The sequence below is a fragment of the Sparus aurata genome, chromosome 13, assembly GCF_900880675.1.
Source record: "Sparus aurata chromosome 13, fSpaAur1.1, whole genome shotgun sequence".
Classification (NCBI taxonomy): Eukaryota; Metazoa; Chordata; class Actinopteri; order Spariformes; family Sparidae; genus Sparus; species Sparus aurata.
This window is the reverse complement of record NC_044199.1, coordinates 35,301,271-35,327,499: the sequence shown is the minus strand read 5'-3', so window position 1 is coordinate 35,327,499 and position 26,229 is coordinate 35,301,271. Positions and strand designations below refer to the sequence as shown.

Sequence of the window (26,229 nt, the reverse complement as noted above, 5' to 3'; positions counted from 1 at the left end):
GACACTGTGTGGATACTGTGTGGACACTGTGTGGACACGGTGTGGATACTGTGTGGATACTGTGTGGATACTGTGTGGACACTGTGTGTGGATACTGTGTGGACACTGTGTGTGGATACTGTGTGGACACTGTGTGGATACTGTGTGGACACTGTGTGGACACGGTGTGTGGACACTGTGTGGACACTGTGTGGACACGGTGTGGATACTGTGTGGACACTGTGTGGATACTGTGTGGACACTGTGTGTGGACACTGTGTGGATACTGTGTGGATACTGTGTGGATACTGTGTGTGGATACTGTGTGGACACTGTGTGGATACTGTGTGGACACTGTGTGTGGATACTGTGGACTGTGGATACGTGTGGACACTGTGTGGATACTGTGTGGGACACTGTGTGATACTGTGGGATACTGTGTGGACACTGTGTGTGGATACTGTGTGGACACTGTGTGGATACTGTGTGGACACTGTGTGGATACTGTGTGGACACTGTGTGGACACTGTGTGTGGACACTGTGTGGACACTGTGTGGACACTGTGTGGATACTGTGTGGATACTGTGTGGACACTGTGTGTGGATACTGTGTGGACACTGTGTGTGGATACTGTGTGGACACTGTGTGGATACTGTGTGGACACTGTGTGGATACTGTGTGGACACTGTGTGGACACGGTGTGGATACTGTGTGGACACTGTGTGGATACTGTGTGGACACTGTGTGGACACTGTGTGGATACTGTGTGGATACTGTGTGGATACTGTGTGGACACTGTGTGTGGATACTGTGTGGACACTGTGTGTGGATACTGTGTGGACACTGTGTGGATACTGTGTGGACACTGTGTGGATACTGTGTGGACACTGTGTGGATACTGTGTGGACACTGTGTGGACACTGTGTGTGGACACTGTGTGGACACTGTGTGTGGACACTGTGTGGATACTGTGTGGACACTGTGTGGATACTGTGTGGACACTGTGTGGACACTGTGTGTGGACACTGTGTGGACACTGTGTGGACACTGTGTGGACACTGTGTGGATACTGTGTGGATACTGTGTGGACACTGTGTGTGGATACTGTGTGGACACTGTGTGTGGATACTGTGTGGACACTGTGTGGACACTGTGTGGATACTGTGTGGATACTGTGTGGACACTGTGTGGACACTGTGTGGACACGGTGTGGATACTGTGTGTGGAAACCGTGTGGACACGGTGTGGATACTGTGTGGACACTGTGTGGACACTGTGTGGACACTGTGTGTGGACACTGTGTGGACACTGTGTGGACACTGTGTGTGGACACTGTGTGGACACTGTGTGGACACTGTGTGGATACTGTGTGGATACTGTGTGGACACTGTGTGGACACTGTGTGGACACGGTGTGGATACTGTGTGTGGAAACCGTGTGGACACGGTGTGGATACTGTGTGGACACTGTGTGGACACTGTGTGGACACTGTGTGTGGACACTGTGTGGATACTGTGTGGACACTGTGTGGATACTGTGTGGACACTGTGTGGACACTGTGTGTGGACACTGTGTGGACACTGTGTGGACACTGTGTGGATACTGTGTGGATACTGTGTGGACACTGTGTGGACACTGTGTGGACACTGTGTGGATACTGTGTGGACACTGTGTGGACACGGTGTGGATACTGTGTGTGGAAACCGTGTGGACACTGTGTGGACACTGTGTGGACACTGTGTGGATACTGTGTGGACACTGTGTGGATACTGTGTGGATACTGTGTGGATACTGTGTGGACACTGTGTGTGGATACTGTGTGGACACTGTGTGTGGATACTGTGTGGACACTGTGTGGATACTGTGTGGACACTGTGTGGATACTGTGTGGACACTGTGTGGACACTGTGTGTGGACACTGTGTGGATACTGTGTGGACACTGTGTGGACACTGTGTGTGGACACTGTGTGGACACTGTGTGGACACTGTGTGGATACTGTGTGGATACTGTGTGGACACTGTGTGTGGATACTGTGTGGACACTGTGTGTGGATACTGTGTGGACACTGTGTGGACACTGTGTGGATACTGTGTGGATACTGTGTGGACACTGTGTGGACACTGTGTGGACACGGTGTGGATACTGTGTGTGGAAACCGTGTGGACACGGTGTGGATACTGTGTGGACACTGTGTGGACACTGTGTGGACACTGTGTGTGGACACTGTGTGGACACTGTGTGGACACTGTGTGTGGACACTGTGTGGACACTGTGTGGACACTGTGTGGATACTGTGTGGATACTGTGTGGACACTGTGTGGACACTGTGTGGACACGGTGTGGATACTGTGTGTGGAAACCGTGTGGACACGGTGTGGATACTGTGTGGACACTGTGTGGACACTGTGTGGACACTGTGTGTGGACACTGTGTGGATACTGTGTGGACACTGTGTGGATACTGTGTGGACACTGTGTGGACACTGTGTGTGGACACTGTGTGGACACTGTGTGGACACTGTGTGGATACTGTGTGGATACTGTGTGGACACTGTGTGGACACTGTGTGGACACGGTGTGGATACTGTGTGTGGAAACCGTGTGGACACTGTGTGGACACTGTGTGGACACTGTGTGGATACTGTGTGGATACTGTGTGGATACTGTGTGTGGAAACCGTGTGGACACGGTGTGGATACTGTGTGGACACTGTGTGGACACTGTGTGGATACTGTGTGGACACTGTGTGGACACTGTGTGGATACTGTGTGGATACTGTGTGTGGAAACCGTGTGGACACGGTGTGGATACTGTGTGGACACTGTGTGGACACCATGTGGACACATCGGTGGACACTGTGTGGACACTGTGTGGATACTGTGTGGACACTGTGTGGATACTGTGTGGACACTGTGTGGACACTGTGTGGACACTGTGTGGATACTGTGTGGACACTGTGTGGATACTGTGTAGACACTGTGTGGATACTGTGTGGACACTGTGTGGATACTGTGTGGACACTGTGTGGATACTGTGTGGACACTGTGTGTGGACACTGTGTGGATACTGTGTAGACACTGTGTGGATACTGTGTGGACACTGTGTGTGGACACTGTGTGGATACTGTGTGGATACTGTGTGGACACTGTGTGGATACTGTGTGGATACTGTGGGGACACTGTGTGGATACTGTGTGGACACTGTGTGTGGATACTGTGTGGACACTGTGTGGACACGGTGTGGATACTGTGTGGACACTGTGTGGATACTGTGTGGACACTGTGTGGATACTGTGTGGACACTGTGTGGACACGGTGTGGATACTGTGTGGACACTGTGTGGATACTGTGTGGACACTGTGTGGATACTGTGTGGACACTGTGTGGACACGGTGTGGATACTGTGTGGACACTGTGTGGATACTGTGTGGACACTGTGTGTGGACACTGTGTGGATACTGTGTGGATACTGTGTGGATACTGTGTGGACACTGTGTGTGGATACTGTGTGGACACTGTGTGTGGATACTGTGTGGACACTGTGTGGATACTGTGTGGACACTGTGTGGATACTGTGTGGATACTGTGTGTGGACACTGTGTGGACACTGTGTGTGGACACTGTGTGGATACTGTGTGGACACTGTGTGGATACTGTGTGGACACTGTGTGGATACTGTGTGGACACTGTGTGGACACTGTGTGTGGACACTGTGTGGACACTGTGTGGACACTGTGTGGATACTGTGTGGATACTGTGTGGACACTGTGTGGACACTGTGTGGATACTGTGTGGATACTGTGTGGATACTGTGTGGACACTGTGTGGACACTGTGTGGATACTGTGTGTGGAAACCGTGTGGACACGGTGTGGATACTGTGTGGACACTGTGTGGACACTGTGTGGACACTGTGTGTGGACACTGTGTGGACACTGTGTGGACACTGTGTGGATACTGTGTGGATACTGTGTGGACACTGTGTGGATACTGTGTGGATACTGTGTGTGGAAACCGTGTGGACACGGTGTGGATACTGTGTGGACACTGTGTGGACACTGTGTGGACACTGTGTGGACACCATGTGGACACATCGGTGGACACTGTGTGGACACTGTGTGGATACTGTGTGGACACTGTGTGGACACTGTGTGGACACCATGTGGACACATCGGTGGACACTGTGTGGACACTGTGTGGATACTGTGTGGACACTGTGTGGACACTGTGTGGACACTGTGTGGATACTGTGTGGACACTGTGTGTGGACACTGTGTGGATACTGTGTAGACACTGTGTGGATACTGTGTGGACACTGTGTGTGGACACTGTGTGGATACTGTGTGGATACTGTGTGGACACTGTGTGGATACTGTGGGGACACTGTGTGGATACTGTGTGGACACTGTGTGTGGATACTGTGTGGACACTGTGTGTGGACACTGTGTGTGGACACTGTGTGGATACTGTGTGGATACTGTGTGGATACTGTGTGGACACTGTGTGTGGATACTGTGTGGACACTGTGTGGACACTGTGTGTGGACACTGTGTGGACACTGTGTGGACACTGTGTGGATACTGTGTGGATACTGTGTGGACACTGTGTGGATACTGTGTGGATACTGTGTGTGGAAACCGTGTGGACACGGTGTGGATACTGTGTGGACACTGTGTGGACACTGTGTGGACACTGTGTGGATACTGTGTGGACACTGTGTGGACACTGTGTGGACACATCGGTGGACACTGTGTGGACACTGTGTGGACACTGTGTGGATACTGTGTGGACACTGTGTGGATACTGTGTGGACACTGTGTGGACACTGTGTGGACACTGTGTGGATACTGTGTGTGGAAACCGTGTGGACACTGTGTGGATACTGTGTGGACACTGTGTGGACACCATGTGGACACATCGGTGGACACTGTGTGGACACTGTGTGGATACTGTGTGGACACCGTGTGGACACTGTGTGGACACCATGTGGACACTGTGTGGACACATCGGTGGACACCGTGTGGACACCATGTGGACACATCGGTGGACACTGTGTGGACACTGTGTGGACACCGTGTGGACACTGTGTGGACACTGTGTGGACACTGTGTGGACACCGTGTGGACACCGTGTGGACACATCGGTGGACACTGTGTGGACACTGTGTGGACACTGTGTGGATACTGTGTGGACACTGTGTGGATACTGTGTGGATACTGTGTGGACACTGTGTGGACACTGTGTGGATACTGTGTGGACACTGTGTGGACACTGTGTCTCTAATAATAATAATATTTATTATTATTATAATCAAATCTGAGTTTGCAAATCACTTCCTACTTTTGTGGTGATCATCAAAGACAATCAACAGATTAATTAGCTTAATATTTAATTATTTTTATATTTTATGAAAGAAAAGGCTTTTCTTTGTCACAAATAGATTTGACCTGAACACAGAATCCTCCTGTTTCAGGCAATGAGCACATCCCTGAGAGTTAAAGAGTATACTGCAAACTGTATAAACATAAAAAAGCTTTAAGTGCAATAATCAATGCAGCTTGCATTTCAACCCATTATGGACCTATGCATCAACTCTCATACTAACACATGACTACTTTTGGTCATTGATTATAAAAAAAATGAACAGATTAATTTTTCTCTCCTCTCAGTCAAAGGTAAGAATAAGACTTCTCCTATCACAAAATCCTCCTGTTATGAGTGATAGGCAGCAGATCCCGATGCTATGCTACTTCATGCTGCCTGCATTTCAACACATTGTGCAACAACTTTTTGCACAACGTGTTGAAATGCAAGCGGTGCGCAACAAAGCGCGACTGAATACAGATGCAAGTCCTCGGCAATCAAAGTTGCGGTAGAGTTTGTAATTTGCTTCGCTCTTTCCAAGTTGGGTGGAAAATTTGATATTGCTTGCTCGATGGTCCTCTAGCTGGAAGCAACTACAACCATGATCCAAACGCTTGCCTTTAAAGCGGAGGCTGTTGGTTGCATGTTTGCGCTGAGCCATCTCGTGTTTTTTTGTTATGTGCACACCATCGACTGCCTGGGCGCTGCACTTCTACAATTACGAGTTCCGCCTCTTGCATTCCGTCAACATTACGTTGTCAATTAGCATTCAGAAAAATAGATTTTTGACTTTTGTAAATTGATTCAGTCCGCGTCGCGATTAATTTAAGAATCGATTATTTCCCCCACCCCTAGTGGACACTGTGTGCAGCTCAGCCTGAGCAAAAGGCCCCCACGCACCGGCCCAACCGTTGGACGTCTGAAGCGTTCGGGGAGACTCGGACGAGGTCGGGAACAAATATGTTTGGTGTGTTCAGCTGCGTCGGAAGCTTTCGGAGGAGTAAGGCCGTCGGACGTCCGAGCCATTGGATCCTCTGATTGGCGGTGTGCTAGCAAATCAGCGCGGTGTGTGGGAGGGGCGGAATACTGTGTGCGCATTGGTTTTCTACGCACTTCGTTCCGTCATTTCTTGTTTTTATGTTTTGGAGTACTGGCACGAGACTAAGTTTCGTTTTGATCGAAAGTAAAGAGAGTTGCGTGCATAAACCTCTAGTCCAGCGTCTTAAACACAAGCGCCACCCGCTTATTGCATCTCGCGCAAGCGCAGAACGTACACGCTACTGTGGAGCTGGCAGCACGTGGAAGCGGTGTGTTCAATGCAACTTTTCTGCCGAACGTGTCAGACGAGAGGCAACAGAGTGGTCGGATAAGGCAGTTGGACGTCTGGGCGGTGTGTGGGGGCCTTAACACGCTGCTCTGCTCCATGTCCAGCTGTGTGCTAACATGTTAAAGTTTGTGGTTTTTAACCTCAATAACTCACTGAACTCTTCTGACTAACTGATCAGTGAAGATCAGCTGTGAATCATCTGACAGCATAATGAACACTTCCTGATTTAAAGAAGCTGTTTTCTGTTGAGTCTGGAGACGAGTTTTGTAAACGTAGGGCTGAAGCTTCGCTGTGATTCAGAGCGAACAGAGCAGAAGTCAGTAAAGTCAAGCTGCAGGAATGTTTCTCTGCCCGATGATAAATGATTGAAGATATGTTGGAGGAAACTCCCTGAAATCTTTTTCCTACATGGTTCAAACAAACACACCATCTCTCTGTAGATCTCAATCAAAAGTCTGACTTATCTGGAGGACGTCCACTACCTGAGTCAAAGACAACATTCAAAAAGTTTGATCAGATTTTCAGGACTGATGAAGACTCCGGGTCTTTCTGTCTTTACTGCAGTCTCCTGTATCAGCCTGTGTCCACATCTCTTCTCCACACATCCTGCATGCTGATCTCTGACACTGACTCCAACACTGAGCTGCCAGATTTTCACTCGAGCAACCCGGTCCTGAGAGACAGAACACACACCAGTTCTACAGCAACAGGCCCGGATGTGATCCTGATTCTGCATTCATCCATCTTTACATCTCTGTTGGAGGAGCTCAGAGTGAGGAGGTGGGTCAGTACAGGTGAGGACAGACATGGAGCACACCGGGTGTGTTAATGTAAACTGCTTTAGTGAAGTGATCAACTGAAGAGCTAGTTGTGCCCCTGAACACAGCTGTTGACATCTAAAGATGGACGAATCCCCTCAGTGAGACACAGAGACACCTCAGTGTCCTCGCAGACCGAGACTGACCCTGCCCGTTAGCATGCTAACTTTTTTGTGGTGCATGTGAGCTACAACATGCTGGCATTATCTGTAGGGAGGAACATTGTTAATGTTTATTATACCAGGGTCTGGGGGAATACAGTAACGCCACAGTAACGTTACACACGGCCGGTCATTTGTTCAGGAAAATCTTGATATTGATTTGGGGAAAATGACATGACTGGTTAGCTAGCTAGTCTTGTCGTTAAACATACTGTCAAATTATATTTACTGTTTGTCAACCAAACAGGTTGTTATGTTATTGACTTTGAATCTTGCTAGCATAGCGTTAGCTTTCTGGCTCATGGCTGAGAGGACTAGAATATCTCCCGCTGCCAAGTCGTATCTATGATCCGTCCTATTTACTGGAGGAGTGAACAACGTTTCCGTTGCATAAGAATCTTACGGGAGAGTAATGATTGTTCCAGGTATTAGTCACACCCTCAGGTGTTAGTATGGAAACTTAATTATGGCTTGTAAAAAACATCATATATATATTTTGATTGTAAAACGCATGAAAATATAAATGAATGGTGTTAATTTCTTTTCTGTGGCAAGTGACCATGTTATGAGCGGGATAATGCCCTTCGAGGTGTCGACACCTCGTCAGGCATTATCCCTTATGTAAATAATATTAGCACATAGGCTGTTGTAATGAAAATCACTGTGATGTTAGCATGCTAACATGCTAACATGTGAAAGAGAAAAGTGTTGATGTAAACCAGACTCAGACATCTGGAGCCGTTTTAAACACTGTTCATGATTCAACACACATTTCCTGTGAAACATACTGACTCCTCTAGTGTTAGCATGTTAGCTTAGCATCAGTGTCCACATACAGAAAGCTGTTAATCACAGCTGTTAATAAAAGTTTCTTTGAGTTCCAGAGAATACTTGAGACCTGATGTGGTGTTTCTTTATGCATCAGAGCAGAAACACGTGGAGTTCAGTCAGGTGAGTCAGCAGATCACAGTAAACCCAGTGATCCTCCCAGACTTCAGCTACATGAATCCATCATGGCTGCAGGGTGGAGGACGGTAAGTCAGCAGGCTCCTAAACAGAACCACATGTGTGCAGGTCCAGGCCAACCAATCAGAGTGAGAGGGCTGGACATGAGCCCCCAGGAGCCCCCAGGAGTCCTACGATCACTTTCAACACAAGGAGGAAAAACTGAACCAGGAGGGAGCATTAAGGTTTAATAAGAGAGCAGAGCCAACAGAGAAACCTCCAGCAGCTCCGCTCAGAACCCAGAACCCAGAACCCAGAACACTGAACGTGGCTCCAACACTCAGTGTGAAGTCAGAAACATGTTTTCTATCAGCCTGCAGGAGCCCAACAAATGTTCAGGCCCAGTGAAGAACTCAGATAATGAGTGTATGAGGCCAGAACCAGGCCGCTGGCACTCAACAGAACCTGATCTGTGTTTAATGATCACACAGCCTGAGTGACATCATTACACAATAAGATCTATTATTATCAATAATCATCAACTCTCTGTCTCTGTCTCTCTCTCTGTCTGTCTGTGTGTCTCTGTGTCTTTCTGTGTCTCTGTGTCTGTCTCTGTCTGTCTGTGTGTGTCTGTCTGTGTCTGTCTCTGTCTGTCTGTGTCCCTGTCTGTCTGTCTGTGTGTGTCTGTCTGTGTCCCTGTCTGTCTGTCTCTGTCTGTGTCTGTCTGTCTGTCTCTGTCTGTGTCCCTGTCTGTCTGTCTCTGTCTGTGTCTGTCTGTCTGTGTCTGTCTGTCTCTGTCTGTCTGTGTCCCTGTCTGTCTGTGTGTGTCTGTCTGTGTCCCTGTCTGTCTGTCTGTGTCTGTCTCTGTCTGTCTGTGTGTGTCTGTCTGTGTCCCTGTCTGTCTGTCTGTGTCTGTCTCTGTCTGTCTGTGTCCCTGTCTGTCTGTCTGTGTGTGTCTGTCTGTGTCCCTGTCTGTCTGTCTCTGTCTGTGTCTGTCTGTCTGTCTCTGTCTGTGTCCCTGTCTGTCTGTCTCTGTCTGTGTCTGTCTGTCTGTGTCTGTCTGTCTCTGTCTGTCTGTGTCCCTGTCTGTCTGTGTCCCTGTCTGTCTGTCTGTGTCCCTGTCTGTCTGTCTCTGTCTGTGTCTGTCTGTCTGTGTCTGTCTCTGTCTGTCTGTGTGTGTCTCTGTCTGTCTGTGTCCCTGTCTGTCTGTCTGTCTGTGTCTGTCTCTGTCTGTCTGTGTCCCTGTCTGTCTGTCTGTGTGTGTCTGTCTGTGTCCCTGTCTGTCTGTCTCTGTCTGTGTCTGTCTGTCTGTCTCTGTCTGTCTGTCTGTCTGTCTGTGTCTGTCTGTGTGTGTCTGTCTCTGTCTGTCCCTCTGTGTCTGTCTGTGTCTCTGTGTGTGTCTGTGTGTGTCTGTGTCTGTCTGTCTCTGTCTGTCTGTCCCTCTGTGTCTGTCTGTGTCTCTGTGTGTGTCTGTCTGTCTCTGTCTGTCCCTCTGTGTCTGTCTGTCTCTGTCTGTCTGTCCCTCTGCGTCTGTGTCTGTCTGTGTCTGTCTGTGTCTCTGTGTGTGTCTGTGTCTGTGTGTCTGTCTCTGTCTGTCTGTGTGTGTCTGTCTGTGCCTGTCTGTCTGTCTGTCTGTCTGTGTGTCTCTGTGTCTTTCTGTGTGTCTGTGTCTGTCTGTCTGTGTGTGTCTGTCTGTCTGTCTGTGTGTCTGTGTCTGTCTGTCTGTGTCTGTCTCTGTCTGTCTGTGTGTGTCTGTCTGTGTCCCTGTCTGTCTGTCTGTGTCTGTCTCTGTCTGTCTGTGTCCCTGTCTGTCTGTGTGTGTCTGTCTGTGTCCCTGTCTGTCTGTCTCTGTCTGTGTCTGTCTGTCTGTCTCTGTCTGTGTCCCTGTCTGTCTGTCTCTGTCTGTGTCTGTCTGTCTGTGTCTGTCTGTCTCTGTCTGTCTGTGTCCCTGTCTGTCTGTGTCCCTGTCTGTCTGTCTGTGTCCCTGTCTGTCTGTCTCTGTCTGTGTCTGTCTGTCTGTGTCTGTCTCTGTCTGTCTGTGTGTGTCTCTGTCTGTCTGTGTCCCTGTCTGTCTGTCTGTCTGTGTCTGTCTCTGTCTGTCTGTGTCCCTGTCTGTCTGTCTGTGTGTGTCTGTCTGTGTCCCTGTCTGTCTGTCTCTGTCTGTGTCTGTCTGTCTGTGTGTGTCTGTCTGAGTGTGTCTGTGTGTGTCTGTCTCTGTCTGTCTGTCTGTCTCTGTCTGTCTGTCTCTGTCTGTCTGTCTGTCTGTCTGTGTCTGTCTGTGTGTGTCTGTCTCTGTCTGTCCCTCTGTGTCTGTCTGTGTCTCTGTGTGTGTCTGTGTGTGTCTGTGTGTGTCTGTCTCTGTCTGTCTGTCCCTCTGTGTCTGTCTGTGTCTCTGTGTGTGTCTGTCTGTCTCTGTCTGTCCCTCTGTGTCTGTCTGTCTCTGTCTGTCTGTCCCTCTGCGTCTGTGTCTGTCTGTGTCTGTCTGTGTCTCTGTGTGTGTCTGTGTCTGTGTGTCTGTCTCTGTCTGTCTGTGTGTGTCTGTCTGTGTCTGTCTGTCTGTCTGTCTGTCTGTGTGTCTCTGTGTCTTTCTGTGTGTCTCTGTCTGTCTGTCTGTGTGTGTCTGTCTGTCTGTCTCTGTCTGTCCCTCTGTGTCTGTCTGTGTCTCTGTGTGTGTCTGTGTCTGTCTGTGTGTCTGTGTCTGTCTGTCTGTGTCTGTCTGTCTGTGTCTGTCTGTCCCTCTGTGTCTGTCTGTGTCTGTCTGTGTCTGTCTGTCTGTCTGTGTCTGTCTGTCCCTCTGTGTCTGTCTGTGTCTGTCTGTCTGTCTGTGTCTGTCTGTGTCTGTCTGTCTGTCTGTGTCTGTCTGTCCCTCTGTGTCTGTGTCTGTCTGTGTCTGTCTGTGTTGTAGGAAGTCTGTCTCACATGAATGAGAGCAGAACTGTTATTTTCTCTGTAACTTGCTGCTCTCACAGCTTCAGTCCAGTTTTGTTTAATAAATCTGAATCCAGATTTTGTTCTGAACCAAAGTCCAGTCTGGATCAATGACATCACTCACACTGCAGGATAACTGAACATGACATCACAACACACCTGACCGAAGTCATGACTGGTTGGTTTATGATGTCAACTGACGTCTGACTGTTGGAGGAGTCAACATTTGATCCTCTGATCACAGCCACTGATTTCAACCATCATGTGAACGCATCAGCACATCCAGCTGACAATTGTTATTGATCAGCTGACAGTTGATCAATGCAGGTGTGTCTGTGTGTGTGCGTGCAGAGGGAGGTTGAATGAAGGAAGACAGTTCCTGAGTCAGTTTGGTTGGTCTACATTTACAGTAACAGACAGTGAGGAGTTGTGTGTGAGGAGAGACTCGGGTACGTCAGCTGCACTGAGTGACATCATGAGCCTGCATCTCGTCATGCTTCAGAACACGACAGCTGTGATGTAGAAACTTCAGGCTCCTCCCGCGAGCAGCAGTGACATGAACCATATTCACAGATTATTTTATTCTGGATATTTTAATGAAAGAAAAGAAAAGAATCGATTTAATTTGAATAGCTTTTAACTTAAAAGGAAACTTCTTCACATTAAAACTAAATGTGACTGAAAGATGATGGAGAGCAGAAGAGCTGTAGGTCTTCAACATGTCTGACCAGTTTTCAGCGTGACCTGGTTCTGTTTGAATGACGCAGCCCGACACGTCTCCTCAGCTGGTTTATTGTGCAGGTTAAATGATTTCATCAACGAGTCGTCAAGTCTGAAAAGGTAGAAAACAAACGCAGCGCAGTGGAAACAGAAAGAAAGTGAACTGACAGCAACGACTCATCTCCAAAATGTATCTTACAAAACAAAAGCTCCATGTTTATTACATCAGTCACAGTCAACAGCTGGAACACATGTCAGACTCGGTTCTGGTCCTGGTCCTGGTCCTGGTCCATGTCCATATTCAGTCTGATCCGGCTCGGTCCTTGAGTCAGAAGAAGAGTCAAACACTGTTCATGTGTAAGAGCTTCAGAGCTTCAGGTGAACATGAGTCTGCAGCCCAGGTGATTTTATCCAACAGAGTTCTGCAGGACAAACACGGGACCCACTGGACCCACGGGACCCACGGGACCCACTGGACCCACTGGACCCACTGGACCCACTGGACCCACGACGTGACGGGTGTGTGGAGGCCGCGGTCCAACTCAAACTGATGGTTTACCTCACTGACAGTGAGAAACTGGAGAGCCGTCAGCTGAGGCAGGAAACAAACTCATATTTACACAGAAAGCAGTTCTGCTCTTCATCTATAGAACAGCTGGTCGGTCTCTGTTCTGATCCAACGGATCAGCTCTGCCACCTCACCGGCTCTACGGCTGGTCAGGAGGACTGGCTGCGGCGGCCTCGTCGTTGCTGCTGTCCACCTCCTGCTCCATGGGGCTGTCCTCCTCCAGCTGCTGGCTGGTGTAGTTGGTGATCTCCAGGAAGCCGCTGGGCTCCACCACCACGTTGGACTGGCTGGAGTCGGGCAGGATGGAGTACTGAGGGATCACCTGAAACACATTCAGGGTTCTGTCAGTTCAAAACGTTTCGCACTGACAGATCACAATAACTACTGTTGACTTTATCACAATCAAGTAATAGTTCAACACTTTGTGAAGATGTCAGTGAAGCCATGTTTTACTGTGAAGCTCCAAACGTAATGTCTTTGGTTGTCTATGTAGTGATCGTAGTCTGAGGTCAGACCTCCGGACTGACCCACTTCTGCTCCGTCATACATCACACGCAGAAATATTAAATACAAATGTGCATAAGTATCTTGTGGAATGGATCTTAAAGGACTCTAACTCTACTTGGCTCAGCCGTGAATCAGCCTCTTTGGATGGAATCCCCCCGCGCAACCTGTTGTATATTTCCCCTGAAAAAGTTATTGATAAATGCCAATTTGGTCTTAAGGAATATGTTAAATATTTGGAGGCAGGTCAGGAAGTTGGAAAGGTACAATAATTGTTTTTCGCTATTAACCCCTCTTCATGATAATCCAGACTTCCCACCTGGCCTTCGGGCTGGTCTGGCCGACTGGGTGGTTGGGGATGTTCGGGCTGGCTCAGTCCTCACATTTCAGCAAGTTAAGAACAAGTTTGGTGTCTCCAATAGTGACTTTCTTAAATATCTGCAGGTTTGGAATTTTATCCTGTCCAAGTTAAAAGTGTTCTGTGGGGGACCTGCCATCTCTCCCGTGGAGTCTCTGTTGGTGGATACTGTGCGGCTTCAAGGAGGACAACTCTGATAAAGTTAAAGGCAAATGGGAATCTGACCTTGACACTATGATAAAACCAGAGGACTGGGCTGCCCTGTGTAGCCAGCCATCCAGTGTCTTAGCTTCTATTCAGCCTGGGAGAGACAATTTAAGATTTGACATCGTCTTTATATTACTCCTGAGGTCAGACACAGAATGAATCCTGCCATATCAGATCTTTGTACTAAATGTCAATCGGCTGTTGGCACCTTTTTTCATTGCTTGTGGAGCTGCCTCCCATATCCAGCAGTTTTGGATCACAATTGCTCAACAGCTTGATAAGATCTTTAAGTGCCCGTTACATCTGGGAGCCAGGACTTGTGTGTTGGACTTGCCTGATGAGTTGCCTGTATTTTACTCATGTGGATCTCTGATAAAGCCCCAACCCTAAATCAATGGTTGTGTACTGTGACAACATCGTCCCTTTTGAAGCCTTTTCCACGGCCTTTAAGGACAAACCCCTCACATTCTACAGGATTTGGGACCCTTTTTCTTTGAATACCTGGGACCTGCTAAAGCCCAGAGGATGAAATCAGGACTGATGGATTTGGCCTGGAGGGCGGCAGGGGAATAGTATCACTCGTCATGATGAAGATGCCTATATACAGCATCCCAGATGCAGAGTTGGCTTTCCAATACATGCTGCCTGAAACCCTTGTCTTATTTATCAATTTATTTTGGCTTAGTCTGTTTGTTATCTAATTTTAACGTTGGTCTCATTACTTATTGTTTTTAGCTGCCTGTCTTCACCTTGTGTTGTTTCGATGTTGTACCCTTCTGTTTTGTATCGTTTTTGTCTTTTTTGTCTTTTTCGTGCTTTGCAAAACTTGTTCAATAAAAATTGTGTTTGAAAAAAAATAAAAAATACAAATGTGCAGTATGTTACCTCGATGACCTCCACGTCCTCCTTGCTCCTCTGGGCTGTCAGGCCCGGCATGCAGCTGAACTGCTGGCTCTTGGTGTGGTGGATGGAGGCTCCTGAGCTGCTGATGAACTGTCCTGAGTCCAGAGTCCCCGACACGGTCTGGACCTCCAGGCTCTTCCCCAGAGGACCGCAGTCACTGGACGAGTCCACCACCATGGGCTCTGTGCTGGGGTCGATCTCCGCCTCCATCATGGAGATCTTCAGGATGTCCGACACCGACGGCTTCTCTCCCGATGGCCCAGAGCTCGACTCGGGGATCAGCTTGGCTGTGGCCTCGCCGCTGCTGAAGACCGGAGATGAGTGGTGGGAGGAGCCAAAGGTGATCTTAGTGACGGTGGCGCTCTGTGTGATGATTGGCTGCTGTGGTGGAGATAATTAACATGGAATTAACACAGCAGAAATAAAATAACTCCAACTGTACAACAGACACACACAGACACACACACAGATTACAGTTATTGAAACAGAGGCTGTGAAACGTTGAATTAAACGTCACACACGTCTCTGGACGTCTCTCTTCATGCTCATGTTTTATTGCTCAGTCCAGCGTGTCGGTCTGACAGTCTGTTTAAATGACTTCATCCTGTTCATGTGTGCAGGGAGCAAACAGGAAGTCTGCTGACTCGGACACAGGAAGTCTCTGACGTTCACCCTGTCGACCAGCTCAGCTACAGGCAGACTCACTGAGCATGCTCATTGGGCTCAAACACAGGAAACAGTGCTGGAGCTCACAGAGGATTGTTCAGCATATGAACACTGTGAGACTTTCACAGGAATCAACAGGGAGCCATCTTTGAACACAGCACCCAGCTCTGCCTCACACATCCTGCTGCTCCTGATTTACATTTATCAGAAACTTTAGTCCAAAGCGACTTACAGTAATTCATACATACATTCACACACTAATGGTGGCGGCTGCCACGCAAGCTGCTGAGCAGCACGTCAGGAGTAGTTTGGAGTTCAGTATCTTGCCCAAGGACACTTGGACACGCTGGCTGTTCCCCTGAGCCACAGCCGCCTAACGATCTCATGCAGACATGGAGCTCCAGCGTGACAGCAAAGTTTCCAGTATTTAAAGGAGATTTCTCTGACTCTTCAAACAGGGAAGAGAAGCAGCGCCTCTTACTCTCATTAATGGGTTTCACGTGCTCATCAGTCTGCAGCCTCTTCAAGGTTAACATGAAGGGAAATGTTCTCATGTATCTAACAGGAAGTAGAAAACCCCGGCAGCTTCACATGGACCGATCCCATCAGCTCTCTGAAGACAAAGTGGCGTGATGATGATCAGGGAATTAAGTTAAAGCAGGAATTTCTAAGATGAAGAGGAATTCCCGATGACGACCTCGGGTACTTTATAATCCAGTAAATCACCTGAAGGTGTGTCTCTACACGTCACTGAACACAGAGGGGATTTCCTCCTGCTGACAGAACAAGCATCACAGTGTCAGGTGTCACACTCACCTGGCTGGAGGCGGTCTTGTCCGTGCTGACCGGGTGGTGTGCCTGCAGCGGAGGAGGGTGGGACATGACGGTGTGCAGCGGTCTGTGGAGGGAGGTCGGGGCCTGCTGGAGTTTTGGGAGCTGTGGCGTCAGCAGAGATTTGGTTGGCGTTCCCAGGCTGCTGACCTTTGTACCGGTCTGAGCTGTTGCCGTCACAGGTCGGTCTTTGGGACTCGGGGTCAGGGTCTGGACTTTGGGCTGGCTCTGCTCTCTGAGCTTTGGGAGCTTCTTGGTCTGAGGAGGAGTGGAGGAGAAGGAAGTGGAGGAGGAGGTTGAGGAGGAGGAGGAGGAGGGCTGGCTGAGCTGAGGTTTGCTATGTAGCTGCGGCGGTGGCGGTGGAGGCTGGATGGAGGCGGAGCTTTCTGTCTGACTCAGGGCAGGCTGGCTGGCTGCAGACAGGCTGGTCTGCTTCGCAGGGTCAGCAGCTGATTGGCTGGAGCGGTAAAACAAACCAGTCTGAGGGTCCAGCGTGTCTCCTTCCATCTCACTGACCTCCACAACTGACTCAGGCTTACTGTCAGAGGGCTGACACACAGACACCACAGAAGAAGAAGTCAGTACGATGACACGATGAAGCAGCAACACAAGACCACTTAAACATCTAATATTCAACGCTCACAGCGTGTTTGAAGGTAAATGTTAGAGGACATCTGCAGACTTACTTATAGATTGTGTCCAACAAGCTGTACAAACTACATGAACGCGACAAGGTTCTGCTGACGGTTCTGATAGATCACACTGTCTCATGTTCACAAAAACCAGAGGAGTGTGTGTGTGTGTGTGTGTGTGTGTGTGTGTCCTCACCATGTGAGTGACGTGTGAAACAGCTGCAGACACAACAGCTGGTTTGGTTACCACGGTAACCACCTGACTGCTGCTACTTTTGGAAGGCTTTGCCGGCAGCTGATTGGATGACATGACCATGTCATCACCCTCCAAGGACACGCCCACTTTGCTGATTTTACCTGGAATAACACACACAGAGTTTGTTCCAGTGAAATTCTGAATCGAAACAGGAAGTGCTCTCTGTAGATGACGTCATGTATACACATATATATACACACACACACACACACACACATATACACACACACACACACACGGTACCTGCTGCGGTGTACTCTGTGCTGGCCTCGGCCTCTGAGCTGGAGGGTCTCGGGGACTCGGGGCTCGTCTTCTTCTCCTGGCTCAGGTGGATGGGGACGGCCATCTGACTGAGGTCGATGGTGTGCTGTCTGGGTTTGGCCTCCCCCTTCTCCTTCACTGCACACAGCAACCACAACACTACAAGTTATGATATTCTGATTCTGTCAGAAACTGTTTAACCTGGTGTGAAGCTGCTGCTAATGAAACTCAACACTTCCTGCACATGTTTCACATTAAAAGCCTGCCAGCAGAGAAAGAGATCATGGCCTCTGACCCACTGAGAGGCTTTTAATGTGAAACATCTGTGCAGGAAGTTTTGAGTCTAAGTGATGGTGTCCTAACAGAGATAAAGAGAACAAAGCAGAGTTTCACTGTGAAGACGTCTGTCCTCTCACAGCAGCTACAGTGAGAGCAGTAACACATTGAAGGGATAGTTAGTGTTTTTTGAAGTGGGGTCATATAAAGTACATATCTATAGTCGATCTGTTTCCTACCGTAATCACTGATCAGCGCAGCCTCAGTTTGGAGCAGCAGAGAGCCGCTCCAGCCCAGACGCTCAGCTTTGTACTGCAGTGAACAGAGTCTAGAGAAAAAGAGAATTTAACCACCTAAAACAAGGCTCACCTAAAACATCTTTATCAGTTCAAGTGTACGTTGTATAGAGAAAAATTCACACCGCTTTACATCACCGTCAGACCGCACAACTGGGCAACAGGTGATTTGCAAGCGGCAAAATACAGTGCGAGGCGCAGCTGCTGAACGAGAGGTTTACTTTCGATAAAAACGAAGCTTAACAGACCGAAGAACCTCCGTATCCCTACGCATTAGCGCAAATGCGTAGGGATACGGAGGTTAAACGGTTGAGAAAATGTAGTGCCAAAAGAAAGGCCGGTCTGACGGTGATGTAAAGCGGTGTGATTTTTCTCTATACAACGTACATTTGAACTGTTATAGATTTTTTTAGGTGAGCCTTGTTTTAGGTGGTTAAATTCTCTTTTTCTCTGGACCCGTTCACTGCAGTACAAAGCTGAGCGTCTGGGCTGGAGCGGCTCTCTGCTGCTCCAAACTGAGGCTGCGCTGATCAGTGATTACGGCAGGAAACAGATCGACTATAGATATGTACTTTATATGACCCCACTTCAAAAAACACCAACTATCCCTTTAAAGGGTCACTCCATCAGTTTTACACTTTAAAGTGAGTTTACTGCATCTGTAAAAAAGTGGTATACAGTCTTTGTGTCTCCAGAGGACGCTGAGTGTTATCTGATAAACTGCCTCCAGTAATGTCACTCAGTGGCTCAGCTGCATTGTGGGTAAGGTAGGTCCAGGTTTTGAGTGTGGTGACAGACTAGACTCTGCAGGCTGAGCTGGATCACATGTATCACTTCTGGGGAATCACACTCATCTACAGACTGTTCCCTGGAAATCTTTCTCTGCCATCGACTCATCAACCAGTTCTACAGGTTTGATGAGCTCACTGTGAAAGTGCAGCCTGACAACGTTGTCACCGTGACAACTGTTAGTCAAGGTCAGCAGCTCCACAGAGGTGTACAGGTGATGCAGGTGATACAGTTAGTCCCACCTCCATCTCCTCACCTGTGGTCTGCTGCAGCTCTAGCAGGGCTTTAATGGTGGACGTGGCAGACTGGGCCTCTCCAGCAGGGACCTCCTGGTAGATGATGGTGGGACTGGACTCCACAGACACTTCCTGTTCTGTCCAATCCTGCTCTCTGGAGGACACCACGTGCACTACAGGCTGAGGCTCTGAGGGATGATGGGAACAGTGACAGTTAAACTTCTGGTTCTTGTGAGCGGGTCATCTCTTGTTAAAGGATACAGTAAACTGAAGGTACCCTGAGCGCTGCCGTGAGACGTCTCTCCTGTGGAGCTACTGGACTCTTCCTTTGTGGACCCGTCGTGTCCAGAGGTCTGAGCTTGACTCAGGTCAGCCGATCGAGTCACCTGCTGCAGCGTCTCCGTCACCAGCTGCCTGGTATGTTCGCTCACCAGCGCCGTCTGGAATACCGGCTTCGGTTTGATCAGAACCTGAAGGGAAACAGAGGAGCAGACGGAGTGGAGACGCAGCACATACACGTATTATTGATCCTTTATCATCAATTACAAGCGTAGGGCTGGGCGAGAAAATGATCTCAATCATTTTCATGATAAAAATGTTCACAATACAATGATAAATCTATGACATTTATTTTCGATACAGCTTTTTGGAGTCCATTTTCCTCTCCCTAGAACACACCAACCAACTGCCAGTCACACAGCAGAGACACAAATGCATGTGGTTGAGGCAGGTAGTTCTGGCTCCTCCCACTAACAACAGCTCAGAATGATGGTGACCACCCGTGTGTCAAGTCGACACAAGATGAGAGGTCCACTAACGCAACCGAGTGTGAGGAAACTTACAAAGACAAAGACCAGCATCAGGTGCAGAATGTGTCGGCCACCAACCGGCCTTCCATCATCTCAACGGGTACCGACCCAAACAGAACTCCGAAAGCATGAGTTTGTGTTATCATGCTAGTGTCAGACTCCCACAAGTAGCCAACAGACCAGCCCCACTGCTTCTACGAGTCAAACTTAACTGCGACAAACAATCGCTGCTGCTTTTTCAGCCATTGTCCCAAATGAGAAGAAGAGCGATACAAAGACAGAACCAGCGCATTTACGTACAGTACCGCTCCAGATATGCTGCCTGTCAGCACAGTTTAAAAACAGGGCTTTAATGATGAAGTTCACTCTGCCAAACATCCCTCAGCTGTACGCAGGGTCGAGGGTCAAGGTGGAGCAGCTCAGGGATGATATGTGGTCTGGTCGCACGTCCGAAACCACATCAGGTCCTACAGAACCACATCAGGTCCTGCAGAACCACATCAGGTCCTGCAGAACCACATCAGATCCTGCAGAACCACATCAGATCCTGCAGAACCACATCAGGTCCTGCAGAACCACATCAGGTCCTGCAGAACCACATCAGATCCTGCAGAACCACATCAGATCCTGCAGAACCACATCAGGACCTACAGAACCACATCAGGTCCGGCAGAACCACACATCAGATCCTGCAGAACCACATCAGGTCCTGCAGAACCACATCAGATCCTGCAGAACCACATCAGGTCCTGCAGAACCACATCAGGACCTACAGAACCACATCAGGTCCTGCAGAACCACATCAGGACCTGCAGAACCACATCAGATCCTGCAGAACCACATCAGGACCCTACAGAACCACATCAGATCCTGCAGAACCACATCAGGTCCTACAGAACCACATCAGGTCCTGCAGAACCACATCAGATCCTGCAGAACCACATCAGGACCCTACAGAACCACATCAGGTCCTGCAGAAACCACATTCAGGACCTCAGACCGAACCACATCAGATCCTGCAGAACCACATCAGGACCTACAGAACCACATCAGATCCTGCAGAACCACATCAGGACCTACAGAACCACATCAGATCCTGCAGAACCACATCAGGTCCTACAGAACCACATCAGGACCTGCAGAACCACATCAGGTCCTGCAGAACCACATCAGGACCTACAGAACCACATCAGGACCTACAGAACCACATCAGGTCCTGCAGAACCACATCAGGTCCTACAGAACCACATCAGGACCTACAGAACCACATCAGGACCTACAGAACCACATCAGATCCTGCAGAACCACATCAGGTCCTGCAGAACCACATCAGATCCTGCAGAACCACATCAGGTCCTACAGAACCACATCAGGTCCTACAGAACCACATCAGGACCTACAGAACCACATCAGATCCTGCAGAACCACATCAGGTCCTGCAGAACCACATCAGGTCCTACAGAACCACATCAGGTCCTGCAGAACCACATCAGGTCCTGCAGAACCACATCAGATCCTGCAGAACCACATCAGGTCCTACAGAACCACATCAGGTCCTGCAGAACCACATCAGATCCTGCAGAACCACATCAGGTCCTACAGAACCACATCAGATCCTGCAGAACCACATCAGATCCTGCAGAACCACATCAGGTCCTGCAGAACCACATCAGGTCCTACAGAACCACATCAGGTCCTGCAGAACCACATCAGGTCCTGCAGAACCACATCAGATCCTGCAGAACCACATCAGGTCCTACAGAACCACATCAGGTCCTGCAGAACCACATCAGATCCTGCAGAACCACATCAGGTCCTACAGAACCACATCAGATCCTGCAGAACCACATCAGATCCTGCAGAACCACATCAGGTCCTACAGAACCACATCAGGTCCTACAGAACCACATCAGATCCTGCAGAACCACATCAGATCCTGCAGAACCACATCAGATCCTACAGAACCATATCAGGTCCTGCAGAGCCACATCAGGTCCTACAGAACCACATCAGATCCTGCAGAACCACATCAGATCCTACAGAACCACATCAGATCCTGCAGAACCACATCATCCTCAACATTTAACTTTTCATTCTTTAGTCAGTGTTCAGTTCAGTGAACTAACTCTAAAATGTTTGAGACACGTTTGTTGTACACATTCATAATGCTATTTCTTCAGTGTTTAACATGAAGCCATGTGGTTGGTTGGTTCTGTTGAATGTTTGTCATCTAGTAACTGACAATAAATAAATGTATTTTATAAACCATAATTAACCTTCTGGTTTGTTTTTGGTTCTGTCCTCAGGAGAATACTCTTAAAACTGTGAATTCAACATTACTATTATTGTTAAAATATATATCGTGATTAGGGCTGCAGCTATCGATTCTTTTGGTAATCGATTAATCTAGCACTTTATCGATCGATTAATCAGATAAATTTTTTTTGTGTGTTTCTAAACAACCAAAACAAATAATGCATAACAAAAATGATGTGGCTGTAAAATGATCAAGCATTTCTCAAAAAACAGAGGTTTTCATTCCAACTCCAACATTTGGCTCCAAAACTAAGCCCATTAATTAAGTGCCAGTGCCAATAATTAAACAACAATACAGTTAAATCAACTGTAAAACATGTATAACATGTAAAACTGTGAATACAAACTTAAATAGTACAGGCCATTTGGCCTTGGTTTTGTTTTCTTAATACAACATTACAAAAAAAGGATTGCACCTTCTGCAAATTACCCACCTGAGAACAAAGAATGAATATAAAATATCAAGCCAAACAGGTACACAATGTGTACAATTTATACAAAATTAATGTAAATAAAACAATTATAAATAAATAAAATAAATAAATTATAAATAATTCCAGTCCCCAAATCCATGATAACCACACTAATCCGATCGATAAAAAACATATGGTGATAACAGTGTTGTCCACATCGCCCAGCTCTATGAAACGCATGTAAAAGTGGGGCAGTATATCATCATGTAACCATGAGATGCATCCTGGCTGCTGTGGCTGAATAAACACATTGGCCCGTATTCACAAAGACTTTTATCTTAACGTTAGGAGGACTCCTAAATCGGACTAAAAGTTTTTATGTAGGAGTCGTTTCTTAAGAGTAATTCACAAAGCCGCTGAGACCTTCTTTTAGTTCTGAAAACAGTGAACTCCTAAACTAGAAGTAACTCTCTGTTGCTATGGATGACGTCATTTTATAAGGACGCACTTAGAAGCGGTGACAACGGTGATTGGCTGTTGAGTGACAGGGCAGCCCATTGAAAAGTCATTTAGGCTACGCAATGCATGAAGGGAAAATAAGGAAGTAGCCTACAAGCCCATGACAAAGCCTATGAAAAGATATTGGATAAAGAAATGTATTTATGAGGAGAATTAAGTGCTTTTAACTCCAGTAATCTGTAATAATTGCGGAGGTCGTCTGTGATCTTAATCCCGTGTGAATCTGCCATGTCCGTAATTTGTAAAGTAAAAATTCCACCGCAAATTACCTCCCATATTTCACCAAACACAGAGGTCATGTGATAATATCAGTCCTGTACGAATCAGCATCTCTGTGATTTGGGGTTGTTTTTTGTTTTTCTTAAGGTTTTTTGTGTTTTCCACCTTTTTCTGCCTTTTTCCCGGTGGAGAATTATGGAGGCTACGTTGGGAATTATAAATGAAAGTTCTGACAGCATTTTGGGTGCAAATTCAGGAGGCTCATCAGAAGAGTGAAATCTGGAAAGATGATTAGATGGATTACATGCATGGCAGCATGCGGTAAGGAACATGTTTCCATCTTTCAACAGGCTCACCAGTTATTATATTAAAACTATCCATATCTAACTGTTGTGCTGCTCCAGTAAGGGCTCCGGTGCGATCGACCCGGGGAATATGTCAGTAAATTAGAGTTAAAACACAGACTTCACTTATCCTGTGTGAATGCGCCGCACGAAACACAGACGTGGTGGGATCATTTCTAAATCACTTGAGGTCTCCAGGTAATACTAAGAGCTGCATTTTCCCCGTAGCCAAACACCGGAGTGTTGCCAAACATTTTAACTCTGGCGTTATTGGATTGTTTCAGTTGGTTGGGGACGTTATTGCGTCCCTCACCAACTCAACCACAACTTCAATCCCTTCACGGTCCATCGGACATCGTTTTAATAATTCCCTGTTATTTAGCGTCTCCAGAACATTCGGCTGTGACCAGGTCTTAGTGAGTCAGGAGTCCTCTGGACTACTTCTAAAGTCTCCCAGACTTAGCTGCTACTTTTAGGCTTAAAATGTTTTGTGAATAACTCTTATTTTCAAAAATTAGGAGTCCTAAAGTTACGACTGACACGCCCATTATTTTTAGGAGTTGCTCCTAAATTCGCCTGTTGGGAGCGACTTTTAGCCTGAAGATTCTTTGTGAATACGGCCCTGATCAGTTATTGAGTCCCCCCAGGAATCTGCAGAGAAAAAGTTTAAATTCCGCGGAGAGCAATTCTTGATTCCGCGGCAGCAATGTTATGCCTCGCGATTCTTGTTGTTATGGTCGTCTGTCTTTTTAAAGCAATGTCTGCGGGAGTTTCAATCTTTCGCTTCAGATGATTAGCGGAAGACAAGTGGTCTCTTATTGTTGAATTTCTTCTGTGATCCACGACTTTGTTGCATGGTGTGCAAAATAGCTTGCCCCATCCTCGTGTAGTTCTTTATACTGTTTAACTCTTTCAGCCGCTGTAATATTTGCAAGCTTGAAGTTACTTGCTGTCGGGGGGTGCTTTCATTGAGATCGCTACCTGGTGGTCGCCAGTCGCTAACCGCGGCCATGATGAAAACTACATGCAAAATGTGATATTCCGCGGAAGATCTTTGAATCTGTGGACGGCCGAGAAATCTGCGGTGATTTCCGCGATCGCGAAATCGCGGATTCCTGGGGGGACTAGTTATTTATCAATACTGAAGGTTCAATTAATTAACAGAAGGAAAAAGATTCGGTTTTTTTTCTTTATGGTTTAAAACAAAGAATAAATTCAGAACATATTTTAAATCTAACTAAATGTTGTAGAAAGTAACTTAAATCTGAGGAAAACAAATGTTCCTGACATGAGGAGTGAAGTTCAGACGGACGTCAGGTCGACTGCGCTGAAAAACAAGTTGTTCTCGTCACTGACAGATTACAACAGCAGGTTTCTTACTCAGTAACAATAAGTCATGTTTCTGTCAGCTTTTCCATCAGATACATTAATGTTACGTTGGTTTAATATCACAGCTTCTGTAAACAGTCATGACTGGAAACTGTTTTACACGTTTTCAGATTGTCTGTCCTGTCAGATGTGGTTGACGGTTCACAGCTCGGCAGGTCAGTGTGGGCGCTGAGCTGTGCGTCAGTACTACGACTGACTCACTGACCTCAGCTTCCCTTTCAAACTGAAACAGAAACTGAACTCTGGCTAAATTTAGATTTCCGTGGTTTCAAACTATGACGTGGTGTTTGGATGTGATCATTCAGCAGAAATCAAATATTATATAAATGTACATAATGCTCATTCAGTTTTTTAGATCTTTACACTCATACAGCAGGTTTAAACACCACCTCTAAACCAGCGTGTTGGGATTCACCCTGTCACAATATATTCTCTTCTTTACACTCAAAATCCCCCAAATCACTCAGAGACGAGTCAGACAGTCAGATATCACTCTGGTTATCACTTCTCTGTGGCCTCTTCTCTTTAAATCACTTTCAAATCCCACATCAGTCACAAATCATTGATTTTCTACAGAACCAATATTGTTTCCACAAGTTAAATAAAAATCCACAGGAAGTGAGACAAACCCACAGACCTCTGGTTCCATGAACACGGTGCCTGCTGTGCTCTGACAGGGGGCAGCACTGAGCACACGTGATCCATTACAAATAAACTAGAACATCACTAAGAACAGATCTGTGGAGGACCTCAGCTGATTCTGCAGACACTTTCAGCTGCTTTCAGCTCCTCAGTTTGGTTTTACTGAATTAGTTCAGGACTCTTCTGTATGAAGCTGCAGTTCATCACTTGCTCAGCATCACACAGAACCGTCACACAGTCTGAAACTAGCTGCCGGTCAGCTCAACAGGCATTTCTGTCTGAACTGGTTCAATGTCAACAAGAAGTCCAAATGGCAAAGATTCATCCATCAGTTCCACCCGCTAACTGTTCAAGCTAACAGTCCTGATTCTGTGACGTCAACTTGTGATGGAATATTTTCTGCTTTCTTTCCTCCTCTGTGACAGTAAACTGAATATCTTTGTGACGTTTGAGAAGAAAACTCTGATCGACACATTTTCAAAATGTTCTGACATTTAAGAGACCGAAAGACTGATACAGAAACTAAAGAAAGAGAATAATTGTTAGTTGACTG

General features: G+C 47.4%; 1 protein-coding gene across 3 annotated transcripts in view; it reads right to left on the bottom strand.

Moving 5' to 3' along the window:
* Positions 1–12,292: 12,292 nt before the first annotated feature.
* Positions 12,293–26,229, bottom strand: part of emsy (EMSY transcriptional repressor, BRCA2 interacting) — a 22,981-nt gene continuing 9,044 nt past the window's right edge. For 2 of the 3 annotated variants that reach the window (XM_030438334.1, XM_030438338.1), the window contains exons 14-20: positions 19,303–19,495; positions 19,046–19,213; positions 17,411–17,566; positions 17,108–17,268; positions 16,265–16,828; positions 14,765–15,163; positions 12,293–13,132 (exon numbers count right to left, since the gene is read on the bottom strand). In XM_030438334.1, the coding sequence (XP_030294194.1) occupies positions 12,950–13,132; positions 14,765–15,163; positions 16,265–16,828; positions 17,108–17,268; positions 17,411–17,566; positions 19,046–19,213; positions 19,303–19,495 (1,824 nt within the window). In that variant the 3' untranslated portion in view covers positions 12,293–12,949. The remainder of the gene's footprint in view (positions 13,133–14,764; positions 15,164–16,264; positions 16,829–17,107; positions 17,269–17,410; positions 17,567–19,045; positions 19,214–19,302; positions 19,496–26,229) is intronic. The other variant, XM_030438337.1, reaches the window with a different exon arrangement.